The sequence below is a fragment of the Cryptomeria japonica genome, chromosome 5, assembly GCF_030272615.1.
Source record: "Cryptomeria japonica chromosome 5, Sugi_1.0, whole genome shotgun sequence".
NCBI classification, from domain to species: domain Eukaryota; kingdom Viridiplantae; phylum Streptophyta; class Pinopsida; order Cupressales; family Cupressaceae; genus Cryptomeria; species Cryptomeria japonica.
Window position 1 is genome coordinate 155,754,320 of NC_081409.1, and position 15,267 is coordinate 155,769,586.

Here is a 15,267-nt window from a genome sequence, read left to right on the forward strand (position 1 = left end):
AACAAGTTATCCAAATTAGGCTCTATGTCCTCGGTAATTAAACCTTGGGAAGCCTTAATTCTACAACTTCTTCTCATGGGGAAATTATAGGTTGGACTAATAGTAGTAAAACTCATGTACTAAGGGAGGGAAATTGGAAATTTTAAATTTTAGAATGTTGAATTTTGAAATTTGACGCTTGCAAAATAATTGAAAAATACAAATTTTTAGAAATTTTTTTATTCAATTTTAATAAGTTAATTGATTGAAAAGATTTGAAAAATTATGCAATCCCCTAGGAATTTAAATTTGAAATCAAGGCTTTAGGAAAATAACCTCTTAATTTAAATTTAAAATTTCTATCTCCTTTTAAAATTACCCAATAGAAATTTAAATTTAAAATTAGGGCCTTCTAAAAAGAACCCCTTATTTTTAAAATTTATATTTAAAATGCAATGTTGATATTTTTGAATTGAAATAATCAATTTAAATCTAGAAATTAAGGCTCTTTTAATTAACCACTTAATTTTAAAATTTAAATTTGAAATCATCCACAAGAAATTTAAATTTAAAATTAGGGCCTTGTAAAAAGAACCTCTTAATTTTAAAATTTAAAATTGAAATTAGATCTAAGGTTGAAATTTGGAAATTGAAATAATTAATGCAAAATTGGGAAATGCACAAGGTTAATTTAATTTTAAAAATTAGGGTCTTTTTAATTAACCACTAAATTTTAAAATTTGAAATTTGATCCAAGATTGCAATTTGGAATTTGAGGCAACTCTAAAACGATAAATTCAAAATTCAAACAACCCACAAGCTCAATTTTTTTTTTTTATTTTAAATTAGGGTTTTGAAATTAACAATTTATTTTTAAAATTTGGCTTGTAATCACAAATTTGAATTTGGAAATTTGAAATACACACAGATTTGAAATAATTAATCCAAATTAAGCAATTCACAAGCTCAATTTTAAATTTAAAAATTAGGCTTTTGTTGAATTTAACCTCTAAATTTTTAAAATTTGCAAGGAAATCAAACTTGTAAATGAAAACTTGGATTTTAAATTGCATAAACACTCAGATCTGAGAACAAAAATCAGAATTAAAGGTGTGAGGAGTCGGGTTCACCAAAATGTAATGGTGAAAAATTAGGGTTTTCATCGTAGAAAGATGAAAGCCACTAATTTTACCATTACATTCAAAACAGGAAAGGGAATCCACTAGATTCAGTCACAAATCAAACAAGGACTGAATACTGAACGAATTTGGCATAATTGTGTGATAATTTTAGTCCTCTTTTGTAAGTCAAATTGCTAAAACTAGGTAAAGTGCTAAAAAATGAAGGTAAAAATGAGGAAACAATAAACTACAGACACAAGATTTTCACATGCACCTAGATCTAAGTAATGTAAGCCGAGTCAGATCTGATTCTCGAAAAAGCTCCCAAAATGTCGGGACCATGGTGGTGGTCACCTTGGTCCTCCACACTTTTTGCACACCAAAGAGGGTTGATTCGTCTCTATAAATAAAGCTTATCTTGAGAAGTACAATTTCGTACCTGTTTCCTACACACAAAAAGAGATGAAAAAGGTTGGGAATAGGGGCTTGCCTTGGGTCAAACCCCGATTTTGGAATTAACCATGAAATTGAAATAAATTTAATTGAAATGAACGAAAGATTCTCCTTTTGAGGGAGATGTTGAATTATGACTGAAAATTGAATGATGATACTTCCTTGTGAAGTTTTGGTTGCCTCCACATAGAAATAGGGTTTATGAAGTCTTCAACAAAATAGGACGAATAATGTCATCTTCAATGCTTAAATCTTGACTTTATTGCTGCTCCAGGGCTTGAAGGAAGATTGGTTAATGCTCAACTGCTTGAATGCTTGATTGCTTGATGTTGTATGTGTGCTCTTTCTAATTGATGGACGCTTGTGGATGTTCAAATGAGAGGGGAAATCCTCCTTTTATACTTGCCCATCGGGAAAATTGACTAATTTTTTGACATGAGCCGACACAGAGAGGGGAATCCCGCTCAATTTTGAATTGCCAAAATGGGTTTAAAGGAGGCTCAATTTAGGGAGGACCATGGTGCCACATGGCATGGTGCCTTGGTCCCAGTGAGGACCAGGGCTCCACGCCCCGGTTCTACCCTATTTTGGGTTAGGATCAAGGTGCCCAAGGGGGGGGGGGGGGGGGATCAAGTTTTATGACAATTATGAGGGGTGTGAGCATAATTAGATCTTCAAATAGGCCAAGGGGCACAAACACTAAGGTGAAGACCCAAATGCGGTCAAAATTGCAAAGGGGTGCAATTTTAGGACGCTACACATACATTTCTTGAATAAAATTAATCTTTTATCTCCCATAGATGTCTTGCACCTACAATGAGGGCCACTTGAAGTTACTAAGAAAAGTATGATAGAGACCAAATTTGCATACTTATTGTGTTTGGGTTCAAACACACACATGTAATTCTAATCCTTACATTTGTAGCCTTGAACTTGACATGCAACCTTGAGCTAAGAACTTTACCTAAACTCGGGGTCCTATTTCTTTATAAATATATTTGCCATAATATCTAAACATGACAATGAGAAAACCACTAGTATAGCTTCCTATTAAGTGGGTTAATTTGTGTCTTATCTTGATTAATGTCAGCACTATATTAGATTGATTTAATGGCATTGACAAGTTCAAAGACACAACAAACAACAACCAAAATGCTTATACTTTTGTCCTCATGAATGTGCAAATGCTAATGTAATGATCTAGATACTTGTTTGCAAGGATGATCTAGAGCCTTGTCCTTTTGCACAACATGCTAACATACAAATTGGAACATTTTATGCTTAAGTCAATAGGTAACAATTAATTGGATTGAAGTTGGTTTGGATCCATCATTGATTTTAATTTTGAAAATTAGGGATCAAGGCTACACTTGTGGTCTTGAACTACGTTCAGGGTTGCACTTATGGGATTGACCCAACATTGAGAATAAGAAAATTAAGCACTGTCAAATCTAGATCATTGAGCAATGTGGACTTTGGTTCAATTCGAGTATCAAACAAATGACAACTTTTGCACATATATACACCACTTGAACACTAGGTTCTTACACTAGGAAGAAAGGGTTGAACAAAGTCCAAAATAAGAAAGCTAAAGTGCTAGTGATTCGTTTTTCACCTCTATAACCTTAAAGGGTGTTAAATATATTTTGATAGTTAGTTAGCATAATAAATGCTTACACTGTTTAGTTCACAAAATAATTGTGACATAGGAGTCTTCGAGCCTAAATAGATGCAATTGAACTATGCAATAGATGTACTTTCCCACCACAATTTAAACAAAAACTTGGAATATATATGACTATAATTAAATTATATTTTATACTTCCATATAGATTCATGTTCACAATCAATTGATAGGCTTTTCCCTATGGGTCCTTAAGCCCATTAAACGTTTGAAATATTGTCTCATATTAAATACTATTATTCCGTCGTAAGAATTACCTCATTTTATGAGAAAAACCATTATCTTAATACATCAAAACATTTTCAGCTGACACACATCCATACTCCCTATTGATAAATCCGCTACACCTCCTTTTTAGTGCCATGTGACACACCCTCCAATACCACGTGAAACACTTTTGACCTAGAGTTATGAATTGACGAGGTCATAAATATGGGACCTCATCCTCAATTAACAATATCAAAGATCGAACCCACAATCACATTAGATCAATGAAGGCACAACCTATGATCACAATGACCCAGTGAAAGTTTGAACCTTGATGATCACAACAACAAAATATACTACCACTTAATTGACACACTATAAAAAAAATTCCTAATCCACTAAACCTTTTAATAATACATGTATCAATATTAGTAATGTACCCTCACTTTAATCCTTGACTACAATGAATCTTGTACTTCCCATATATGTCTTGGCCCTGCAAGGTACTAAAAAAAAAAGTATGAAAGAGACCAAATTTGCATACTTATGTAACACGAAAGAGACTTAAAGAGACTTTTGCATTGCATGCCACATGGTGTGGTGTCCTCCATTAGCTTGATGTTCAAAGTTTAGTTTACTTCAATTATTTAAAAAAAAATAGTTTACTACAATTATTGAATGAATAGTGGCGGAAATAACTCAGATTTTTTAATTTTTTTTAATTTCTTAAATGGGTCAATATTATCGACATTCACAAAAGCACAAGGCACGTTTTGACAAAAGTAGATTCCTTTCCCTACCCGCCCTTCCTTTGTTTTTTTAAATTGTATATTTAATTGTTTATTATTATTATTATTTTGTGAATGGAAGTTGCCCGTCTCCTACAACTACCGTCGTCATCTATATTCTTGGCATCGAAAAATTTCTGTGCAAGCAACTTTTGTTCCTTGCAAATTCCTTTTCATGGGTGCCCAGATTTTAAGATCTCGCAGTTGAGTTCCATCGCCTTTCAAAACTTGATCGTTTGTTTGATATTTTTCTCTAATTTGTAATCTAAGTTCTTTAATTGATTGGATCTGTTACTTTTGTCTTGCTGAAGAGTTGTGGTATTCCAAGGCTCGAAATTATAGCGGTTTGAATTGGGTTGACTCCATCGAATTCTTCAGATTTAAAGTGGGTTTGTGAAAATTGTTTCATTTTGGGCACTGTATTTTGAAATCTTTGATTTTGTAGGGTTTGTAAAAACTCTTTTCTTCCTTGTGCAAACTTTGTAATCATTAATTTCGATGGGTTTGTGGGGGCTTCGCTTTTCTTCAAGTATTCTGTCTTTTGCTTTGAGATCTCGGTGTCTGAGGGTTTGGGCAGCTTCGTCTTTCCTTGTTTCGGTTGTGTTGCTTTAACAATCAGGATTTGTTTACAATTTGTGAGAATTGGATAGATTTTTCAGGGTATCTGTGCTTTGCTTGTATTGCGATCTTATTATTTGCCTTGGGATTCGTTGTTTTTGTTGTCGATTGTTGTTTCTTCTTTCGCTCTTGCTTTTCTCGGTCTTTAATTCGGTGAATTTGTATTAATCTTCCTTAGAAGAATCGAACAATTAACCAAAATTTAACGGAATTCTTATCCCGAGGTTTACAGAATGGAGGCATATGTTTTCTAGCCAGATTGTTGATAAAGTGTTGCTCAGTTTTTGGATTGTTGAAGTGCAAAATTTTATTTTTTGAACTTCATCGGGCGAAGAGCTTTTTACTCTGACGTAATCTGGAATCAAAATTTGCATTCGCGGACGTCTCATATAAGATCTCTCTTTATTCAAGAGTTTGGAATGATAAAAGGATTCAACACAGCTGTTTTTCAGATAGATTCATCAAAAAGGGTTTGCACTGCTTAAATTTCTCTAATTATTTTGGTTTGCTGCTTGAATTTTTATAAATCCGGGAAGAAATCATCCTTCTTTTCAGTTAATGCGTCACCTGCAGTTAATCTATTCCGTGGAGGATTTTAGCCACAATTTTACAAAATTGGGGAATCTTTTGACAAAGGATTTGCATTAAAAATGTTGAGAACTCGGGATCTCTCCCCCTATGACGATTCTGTGAAGAAAATCCACCGTGCTGCTACAGATCTGCGCGAGTTACTGGATGTGCAGGCTTCAATTGGCGGAAGGAGGTTTGAATCCCATGCAAATCATCATTCAAGTAAAAGGAAATTGGTTACTCAGAAGGTAGGGATAGACAGCAAGGATTATGTCAAGCCTGTCTTGAAGAGAAAGCATGTATCAGTCGATGAGAGAACGGTGGTAGAGGATATTATGTCCTACATGAACCGTGCATCAAAGAAGCAGAACTTACCCACAGCTTCTGTAGACAAAAGTGCTGCTGTTCGATTGCCATCACATCGGAGAATTTTGAGAGTCTCAGGATCTGGAGATTCAAGCAAAAAACTTTTAATTTCCAGGAATCTAAGACCGAGTTCTCGTGGAAGAGAAGTTGAGGAGGATGCGCACAATAATGGCTTTCATATCACTTCAAAAGCTAGGGATTTAATTGAAGAGTACGATGAACATTTACCTGGTAAGAGTTTGCACCTCCATTCAAAATTTACTTCTGATACCGAAAGCCTCTTAAGTGGTAGAGGGTATAAGAACGAGTCTATTGATTGGCCACAGAAAACTGCTCAACCCCGGTTGTCTGTTGAAAAGTTGGAAGCAAGGCCACTTTTACAAAAAAGAATGATTGTCAATCAGGACTTGAAGGACAAATATGATGGTATTGTTAGGCATGAAAGCTATGGTTTAAGATCTGATGTTTCTTGTGAAGAGTCTCAAGATGCTGTTCTTGGAGATGAGTTGGCAGGGCTCATTTTCATGTGTAACGATCAACAGAGGGTTAATTGTTTTAAGTACAAGGTGTTTGGTATGCCCAAAGCAAAGTTGAGACTTTTAGACCATGTAAAGCCAGGTACTAAGTTGTTTCTCTTTGAGTATGAATCTAGACAGCTTTGGGGCATATTTGAGGCTGCTTCTTATCCTGGAATTGAGCTTGAGAATGATGCCTTTAGAGGATCTGAAGTTGACTTCCCCTTACAGGTATGCTAAGCCTCAACCTTTTTCTGTTAAATATGAAGATTGTTTCTATGTTCTAGCACTTTTTATGTTATCAAAGACAAAAACAATCTTTGAGTGCCCTGCCGATAGTTTCAATGAGTTTACAGCTTGAGACTTGAATTGTTTACCCTCTTTTAGGAACTAAGTTGTTTTGTAAAATTATGTTTATGTAAGGCAAATACTTGGGGGGTATTGTAGACCATCTTCAGCTCTGTGCCTGCTAATGATTACTTGTAATAGTCTGGAGCTTCTTTGTTGGGAAAAATATTGCCTAAAGATATTATAGTGATGCAAGAGTAATACATTCATTTAATAATAAAAAGCATCTGACGAACATATACTTGTTGGATGTGTTGGATCGAGGCTTACAAATATGGAATAATTAAGTCTGAGGACTCAGAAAGCTACTAACGATAGTGAGAGGGCTGCTCTCTTGGGTGGAGTTCTAAGGAGTAATTGCCAGATGTAAAAACTATGACTTTGGGCTGAGATTAAACTCAAGTCCAGCTAAACTCCTGCAGTAATTAAACTGGCCAGAAAATGTGGTGGATCATTGCCCATCATCAACTGAAACATTAGTAACTTTGACCTGGAAGGCTTTGATTTTAAACATTCATATTTTATATGCTTCATGCAGTAATCTTGTTGAATGCTACAGTCTTTGTGATACATAGTATAATTATTAATAAGGTCTACTAATATGAACTTCTGGATGAAAGCGACTGAGGATCTGAAAAAGCTTAATCTCGCAGTAATAAATTCCCTTTTGGGTGGAGGGTGGGGGAAGCATGATGAATACCAATTGCAACAAAGGCCATTTTGGATGGGATTGCTCATCTTGATCTACATGCGAATACCAATTTATCTTGTGATGGCAGCTTTGGTTGGACATTGTCCTTTCATACATCTAAACTAATACTCTGGCTTACCCTACAGCAGACCCTTTTTGAGCTGGAAATTTTTTTTTTTTAACATTTATTTTCTGTGACTTAACTATAAAATTTGGTATTACACTGTTCCTTATTTTCTGCGATGCAGATTAATACATTTTGTTATTTTAGAAGCAAACAACTGCTGCTGCTTGTTCAATATCATGTAGAAAGAATTTAAAGAAATTATTTGACATTCTTCTAGAAGGCCAATTATTTTTCTGAGTAGTTTACAGGATTAGAGCTGTTCCTGTGATACATTTTTAGAACTTAACATAAGCAACCCCAACTATTTTAGAAGTTAGAACATATTCTTCTAATCCATATCAGGATTACATAGTATGATCCAAATGCCGATTTTATTAATAACTGAGAACTCAACACAGTTTAATCCCGAAAAAATATTCAAAAACTGTTATGGACTGTGGAAACATCATATTTCTGATTTTTGTAGTGCCCTAAACTAATGAAATATAATTAATCACACCCAGTAAGCCTCTCACTGCATAGATTTTTTTAATAATATTTTCTTGAAACACATACATGCAAATGGAGAGCAACGAAATTATTACAACTGACCAAGAATGCTCAGCATATAGATCTGAACTTTGATATATGCATAAACATAGTCTAAGCTCATGAGGGTTCTATTGATGAATGAGATGATACTCTGAAATTTGGTCTACTGCTTGAGGGTTTCCATACCTAAGATGATCTGACTCACTATGATTCAGGAGTTCCTTCTCTTAGTACGGGCAGCTGGTATGTCAGTATTGCAATCTTTCAAATAAAGTTGATTTTTGTTTTGAGTTTTTTGTAGTATATCTTCTCTTCTCTCCACGTGCTGTTCTATTCCAGCTTCCTCAATTGTAGGCAATCATTCTTCAATTGATGGCAGTTGATTGGCAAGTTCCTCCCTCAATATAGATCAGTTAACTGGCAAGATCATTCCCTTATTTAATTGACACTAAGTTGAAGCAACTACAATGGTAACTGTCTGACCAGACCCCTCTTTATTCCAAACACAATCATTTTTAACTGAAAACTGAACATAACTAGAGAATTGCTACTCCTAAGCTGCAAAAATCACTCATTTGTCTATGGATCTTAAAAGGAGACATGACGATTGTTACAGGTTGTGAGTAGACCAAGGGATCATTTGGGAATGGTCCAAATTTTGTTCTGTGTAAAGTTTTATAGGTGTCGATGTGATTTCATAGTGATTATTATAAAGATATGTTCTTAAAGATTTGTACTTGATTATCTATAAATAGATGTAACTAGAAGATTACACTTTTGTTAATTGTTCCCATCATTTTGAGCAATATCATTTTTCAAACTTTAGTTTAATTGTGTTTATCTCTTTGAGTTGCACTAATGACAAATCATATATGTTCAATTGAGATGTTGATTACTCATATATGATTGGGACCCATTTGTTTACCAAATAGGCTTTCATGTTATTGCTGTTGAAGCTTATGAAGGCAATTTTTTCGGTCTAAAGATTGAGGTTGGAGGGGTTTCAAACCTCCGGACTACAAAGTTAAAACATGTTCTAAAAAATGATAAAACCCGGTCTATGCAATGGGGCTCCCATAAACTATGCTTGGCATGGAGGACATAAAGATAGTCTTTGCACCAATTATGTATAGCATAAGTGATTTTTAATTATTGGTTTTCACCACAGTATTTGTCGAGTCTGGAGAGACAATACTGCTGTTCCAATAATTACAAGACAAGCTTGTGGAGACATCTGTTAGAATTTTTTTTTTGATTGACATTTTAGATGACTTCTCATATTTATAAGTATGGCAAAGTAAATTGATGCCATTTCAGGGGATGCAAAAATATAAAATGCAGTAGCCAATGCCATCATTAGGATTTTGTACATAGTTGTTTGCAGAATCTTGTCTCATTGTATTTCACAAAGTAAAAGGCTATACCACTTTTTGGGTCAAAATTAATAAAAAGACCAAATTTAAAGTTACACAATAAGCTGAAAACTGGATGGTTTACTCAATGGAAGCTGCCGTGGATCTGATTTTCTCTGACAAGAAAATGAGGAACAGTGGTCAGCTTTTCTACTATTTGGGATCTTCTTCCTTGAAGTCTGATTGGATGTTGCCTGAAATGTATATACTGAAAGTTTCTTTGTACATTTAATCTTAAATGACATTAATAGATAATAATATCAATAAAGATTACCATACCATAGTTTGTGTGCACATTTCTCATTAATAAATTTTTGACGACTACATGTTTACGACCGCTATAATCTCCTAAGATGTCAGTCCAATGGGGAACACCTGTGTGTTCACAATCATGTTTTCCTGTCCGCATTCATTCCGGTGTATAGTGAAAATGATTTTTCATTTGGATTATTCTTGGGTTCATGCCAATGCATGGATCCTCAGTTGCCCTCCTATGACTGGATTGCAATACATTTTCTCATTCATTTATGTTCAATTGATGAAAATATTTAAGGTAATTCACAACTGCTCAACAATCATAGCCTTCTGTTTCTAATGCAGGTCAGATTTTCTATCTACAAACTGTGTGATCCACTTACGGAGAAGCAATTCAAGGAAGCTATTAAAGAAAACTACTTCTCTATGAGAAAATTTCATTGGGATTTGAATGCAGAACAGGTAATAATTATGCATCATCAAATCCTTTAATAAATCTGGATATTTGTTTTGAAATATTATCTGGAATGTATACAGATAAAATTGGCAGGTAAAGATTCTGCCTTTATTATGCAATTTAGAACCCTTTTATAGTCAATTTATATACACTTACTCGTTTGGTCTCAGGTATCTAAGTTGGCTCAATTATTTCTCTCGAATTTACCCCCTGTCTCAAGGGAAGCTTTACATATCACTAAAGCTGTTCTACCACCCTCTGTTTCAAGGGCAACTTTGCATGCCTTTAGTTTTCAAGAACAAGAAAGTTTACCTGACAGCATATATGACAAGGCTTCCCTTGAGGAAAGGGCCATTGTGGGACAAACTAGAAGAGAAATTTTATGTGGAGATAATAGCCTTAGAAAGTTAACTGCTTCAGCAACCTCTAAGCTTGGGCAAAAAGATTATAGATTAAGAAATTTATCTGAAGACTTGGAATTTGAGGATGTTGATGGAGGATCATCTACAACAAGTGGACGCTATATGAGTGTCAGAGAGCATGTGTTGAAAGATCTAACAAAATTGAAGAGGGGGCATTTGAAAGATTTAAACAAATTCAACGATGACTGGCTTAATCATAAGGTAGATGTCAGCGGTGAAGAAGGAAGGAATGACTACTGCCGCAATGAACTAGATGCAGAGCATTTTAAAGACAACCCATCCTATGGTTTGGTAGGTTATCCCCATAATGATGTTCTGCAAGGCCCTGTGGATGCTGCATATTTGGGTTTGAATGAAAAGGGTTCATTTGGAAGAAGTTTTGATTCAGTACCAGCATTCTCTACGAAGGGTGCAGATCCATTAAAAAATAGTCTCCAAGAAAGCAATGGAAGAAGTGTAAAACATGTTTATCATGCAGCAAGAGATTTGGACAATATTGTATATCCAAGTTTGGCTATGTCAGTTAAGGGGCACTCTGCAGAGAGTGTAAGAGGTACGCATATTGATCTTGTAAATGCTCGTTATAATGATCGAATTGCTTTGGAAAATGAAATGGAACAGTTCAATGACCTTGGGAAACAGTTAGAACCCAGTGGATCCAGCTATCATGATGCTCTATCATCTGTCAGTCTGGGTATGTTGGACAAGAATTACCTTGATGCAGAGAGACCACTAATTAGCCAGAAAAGCTTGTTGACATCTAAATCTAATAAAGAAGTCCATCGAGTGGCTACTCCAAAGTATGAATCTCAGAAGTTTCAGCAGTTAAGTTGTCATGATGCAACTGGTGATATGACTGTAGTTAAAAGGAATTTCTCTGCCATGGCTAATGATAGTATGGATTGTTTGTCGACCAGGGTCGTTGACAGCTTGGGGAAAATAAGAGTTACAGCAAAGAATGATTCCCCACTGATAGAATCAGTGCATGACAATGGAAGAATACATAGATTAGATGGGGATGAGAGGAGTCAATTTAAGGAGAATCTTCTTGTTTCAGCTTCTAACTTGGAAATCAAGCCTTCTGTAAGAAAAACTGCAGTGTCTCCAAAAAGCATAAATAACGCAACTCTTTCAAACTCATTGTTAAAAGCAGAAGCCACTGGAACTAATCAACAGAAGAAACTTACTGTATGGTCTCGCTTGTCTGCACCAGTTTCAACTACATACAATACCATGAGATCCAGAAGCTTAAGCTTAGAAGACAAGACCATGAGATCCAGAAGCTTGAGCTTAGAAGAAGTGAAGCATACTGATGAAATTCTTTCAGAACAAGATTATGAGACAGACACTACTAGAGAAGAGGATTACTATAGTCCTAATGAATTTGAAGATATTGACACACCCAAAGAAGAATTTGTTATTGATTTCAAGCGAAGAAAAAACATTCATGGATCTGAACAACATACAAAGTCAGAAGTGGGAACAGATGAAGTGTCAAAAGACACCTCACGGGAAAATAACATGCAAAATGAATTTGATGCTCAGAAAAAGAGGAGGCGTCTAATCCGTCCTGTTTTTTCTCCCAGTAATGCTAAAGGCACGTTGGCTTCTAATGCACTGGATGAGAAGCAACAAAATGCTTCTGTAACCACCGTGAAAGTAGATGGTACTGATCCTAAGAAATAGATGCCATGAGCATCTGAACATGGGCAGCTATGCACAGTTCCTAGTAAAGGTGGCTTGTTTATGAGTGCATTGATTAATCCCAGTTCAAGCAAATAAATATTTTATTCAAGGGTATGTGCTGATTGAAGCACGTCAATGCCATAAAAGGGCAATATACCACATTAATTTAAAATGGTAATTACTATTTGCCTTCTGTTAAAGTTGAATTTTTAACATTACTTCTACCCAGCAATACTTTTCAATCTGTCTACTAAGGGAGTTTAATTCTCTCTGTATAGTTTTAAGAACAGATGACTGAAGAATATGAGATCATCTTTCTTGAAATTGTGAAGGAAAATGCTGCATGTCAGCAAAGCCTATAGTGGCAGTCATTTAGCTCTACATCTGCTCCTATACGTCATTTGGTCTATAATCATTTACAGATTGGACTAATGTTAAAAACTGGATTCCTTCTGTGGGGCTGGATAGACAAGTACCTTTTGAAACAAAGAGTAATCATCTGTGTTATCATAAAGATCTAGAGCGCTATATTGCATTCTGTGCAGGCTCTAAGATGATTATACCTGCAATATTCTGGTAAAAGACTGCTCATGTTCTGAACTATGCAACTATGCTTGTCATAGTAATTGTACAGTCAACCTTGCGAATTTCAAATCAAACAAATTCCCCTAGACTATTTGCATGAACTTAATGTCCTTGGAGTGGGTGAAATATGGATCTAGCACTGTAATCATCTGCTGATTTTTATACTGAGAATCAACGGGTCTTTGAATATTATTTTTTTGGCAATGGTTTATTTGATTATTTCTTATATATATGTTCCATGTTGTATTATCTGAAATATAAAAATCCAGTAGCCCTGTATGGAAGAGAAATCAGATGCATGTTGATGGCACAAGTTTTTACCAAGTTTCAAACGCTGTTCTTTTGATCTCTTTTATGAAATACCGTTAAGTCAGTCAGGAGTTATTGGTCGCATTATATTTTTGTCCTTCACAAGAAGAGATCGACATACTTGAGTATATTGTCGCTCAAAGGTTTTAAAACCGAGGATTGGAGAGATTCACACTGATTGATTTCATAAGTATTGCAATGATAGTTTAGACAATAAATGTTAACGATATTGAGATCTGGGCCTAAGAAATTTTCGATACTTGTTTTTTGGGGCAATGTTAATTACAATTTCCAGGGTTCGTCATACTAGCTTGACCATATTGTCATAGTTTTCTGTCTAGGTAAGATTTCTGATGTTTAATGGCTTCAATAACATCGCTTCCTTTTGTCACTTATTTCCAAGTGTTTTCATAAGCTTCCGTGCAACATAGACACAAATTGGAGGCAACATAAGGAGGGTTGTCGGCAGAAGTCGGATTCAATTGGGAATGTTATCATATTTTGAGTTTTTGTTTGCTGGACATGATCTTGGTGACCCAAGATGATTATTGGTTTCATTAGCCACTTTTTTAATATGATATGCTATGGTTAACTCAAATGGTATATAGTGTCAAAACTGGAGACGCTTACCATGCGGTATTGTCAGATCCTCAATGCAATTTTAATGCTTTAATGGGGAATTCTCTAAAGTTTACAAAGGTAAAAATTATTCGAAATACCTTGAGCTTTAAAAGGTCAAAAGAACCACGTTACATTAAAGTAATAAACAATATTTATGGAGAGCATGCAAACTACCGATGTTTTAGTGATAATAGAACAAGACAGAAAATTTGTAAGCTTGGGCATCATGGTTTTTGGAGTATAATGTTAGTTTTGACAAATTTATTATATATTAATATATATCATCTTACTCTATCTCATGGAGGATTTCACTGAAGTAGGCTTAGGCATCATAAGCTCTTTAAGCTCCATGTATGTGCTATGTTCAGCTGTCGTTGACTTTTTTATCTGCTGGAACTGGGCTCAGCTATGATTGATGTTGCTCTGCAATACCTGTTTTCCTTAGTTTTATTTCTTATCTTTCTGCAGTTCTCTTTGAACTGCCAAATGTTTTATTTGTAATCAGTTTTGGTCAATTAAAAAGAAGTTACGCTTACTATGCGGTAGTATCAGATCCTCTATGCTATTTTAATTCTTTAATGGGGAATTCTATAAAGTTTTCAAATACCTCGAGGTTTAAAGGGTCAAAAGAACCACTTTACCGATTTATATCTTAATGCATTAGAGTAATAAATAGGATTTATGGAGAGCATGCAAACTATCGATATTTTAGAAATAATAGAACAAGACAAAGAAATCTTGTAAGCTTGGGCATCATGGTTTTTGGAGTATAATGTTAATTTTGACAAATTTATTGTATATTAATATGTATCATCTTATTCTATTTCGTGGAGTAAATTCTCTGAAGTAGGCTTAGGCATCATAAGCTCTTTAAGTTCCATGTATATGCTATGTTCTTCTGTTTACTTTTTTTATCTGCTGGAACTGGGCTCAGCTATGATTAATGTTGCTCTGTGATATTTGTTTCTCTTAATTTTAGTTCTCTTTGAACTGCCCATGTTTTCTTTGTAATCAGCTTTGATCAATTAAAAAAGATAGATCTGATCAGTCCTAAAAATTGAGTTTCTATCGTTAGAAATGACCATTGATCCATAAGTATCAGCAACAGAAGATACTTGTTCGCTCCCAATTCTACTCCTGAATCCTTATGGTGCTCATGAGGGGATGCGAGGAGGTTGTAGTATTTTTTTGCCTAACCAAAATTGATGGTTTCGTCACAATAGAAAAATCTGGATTTTGAAATGGACTGTACACTTTCCTACTTCCAATTCTCCTCCGGGATCCTTATGGTGCATGGTGGGGAGATTCTAACATCTATTTGAAAGCATGAAAAGGTTGGATTGGATCATTGGATCATTGGAAGTTTGTGATGATTAAAACTATTAAAAAATTAAGTTTTAAAGTTAATTCGGACCTTGATAGGAGTAAATATAAATGTTTAGTGTAGCCTCTTTCTATATATATATATATTTTGGTGGTCGATTCTATTGAGGTAGATATAAATTGTTACTACTAAGAGTTT

The 15,267-nt window shown here is 34.9% G+C and overlaps 1 protein-coding gene across 1 annotated transcript; it reads left to right on the top strand.

Moving 5' to 3' along the window:
* Window positions 1-4,303: 4,303 nt before the first annotated feature.
* LOC131067635 (uncharacterized) lies at window positions 4,304-13,007 on the top strand. Its single transcript, XM_058002728.2, has 3 exons — window positions 4,304-6,532; window positions 10,011-10,127; window positions 10,293-13,007. Exons 1-3 carry the CDS (start codon window positions 5,501-5,503, stop codon window positions 12,228-12,230), a joined length of 3,087 nt encoding a protein of 1,028 aa, XP_057858711.2. The 5' UTR covers window positions 4,304-5,500; the 3' UTR covers window positions 12,231-13,007.
* The last annotated feature ends 2,260 nt before the right edge of the window (window positions 13,008-15,267 follow it).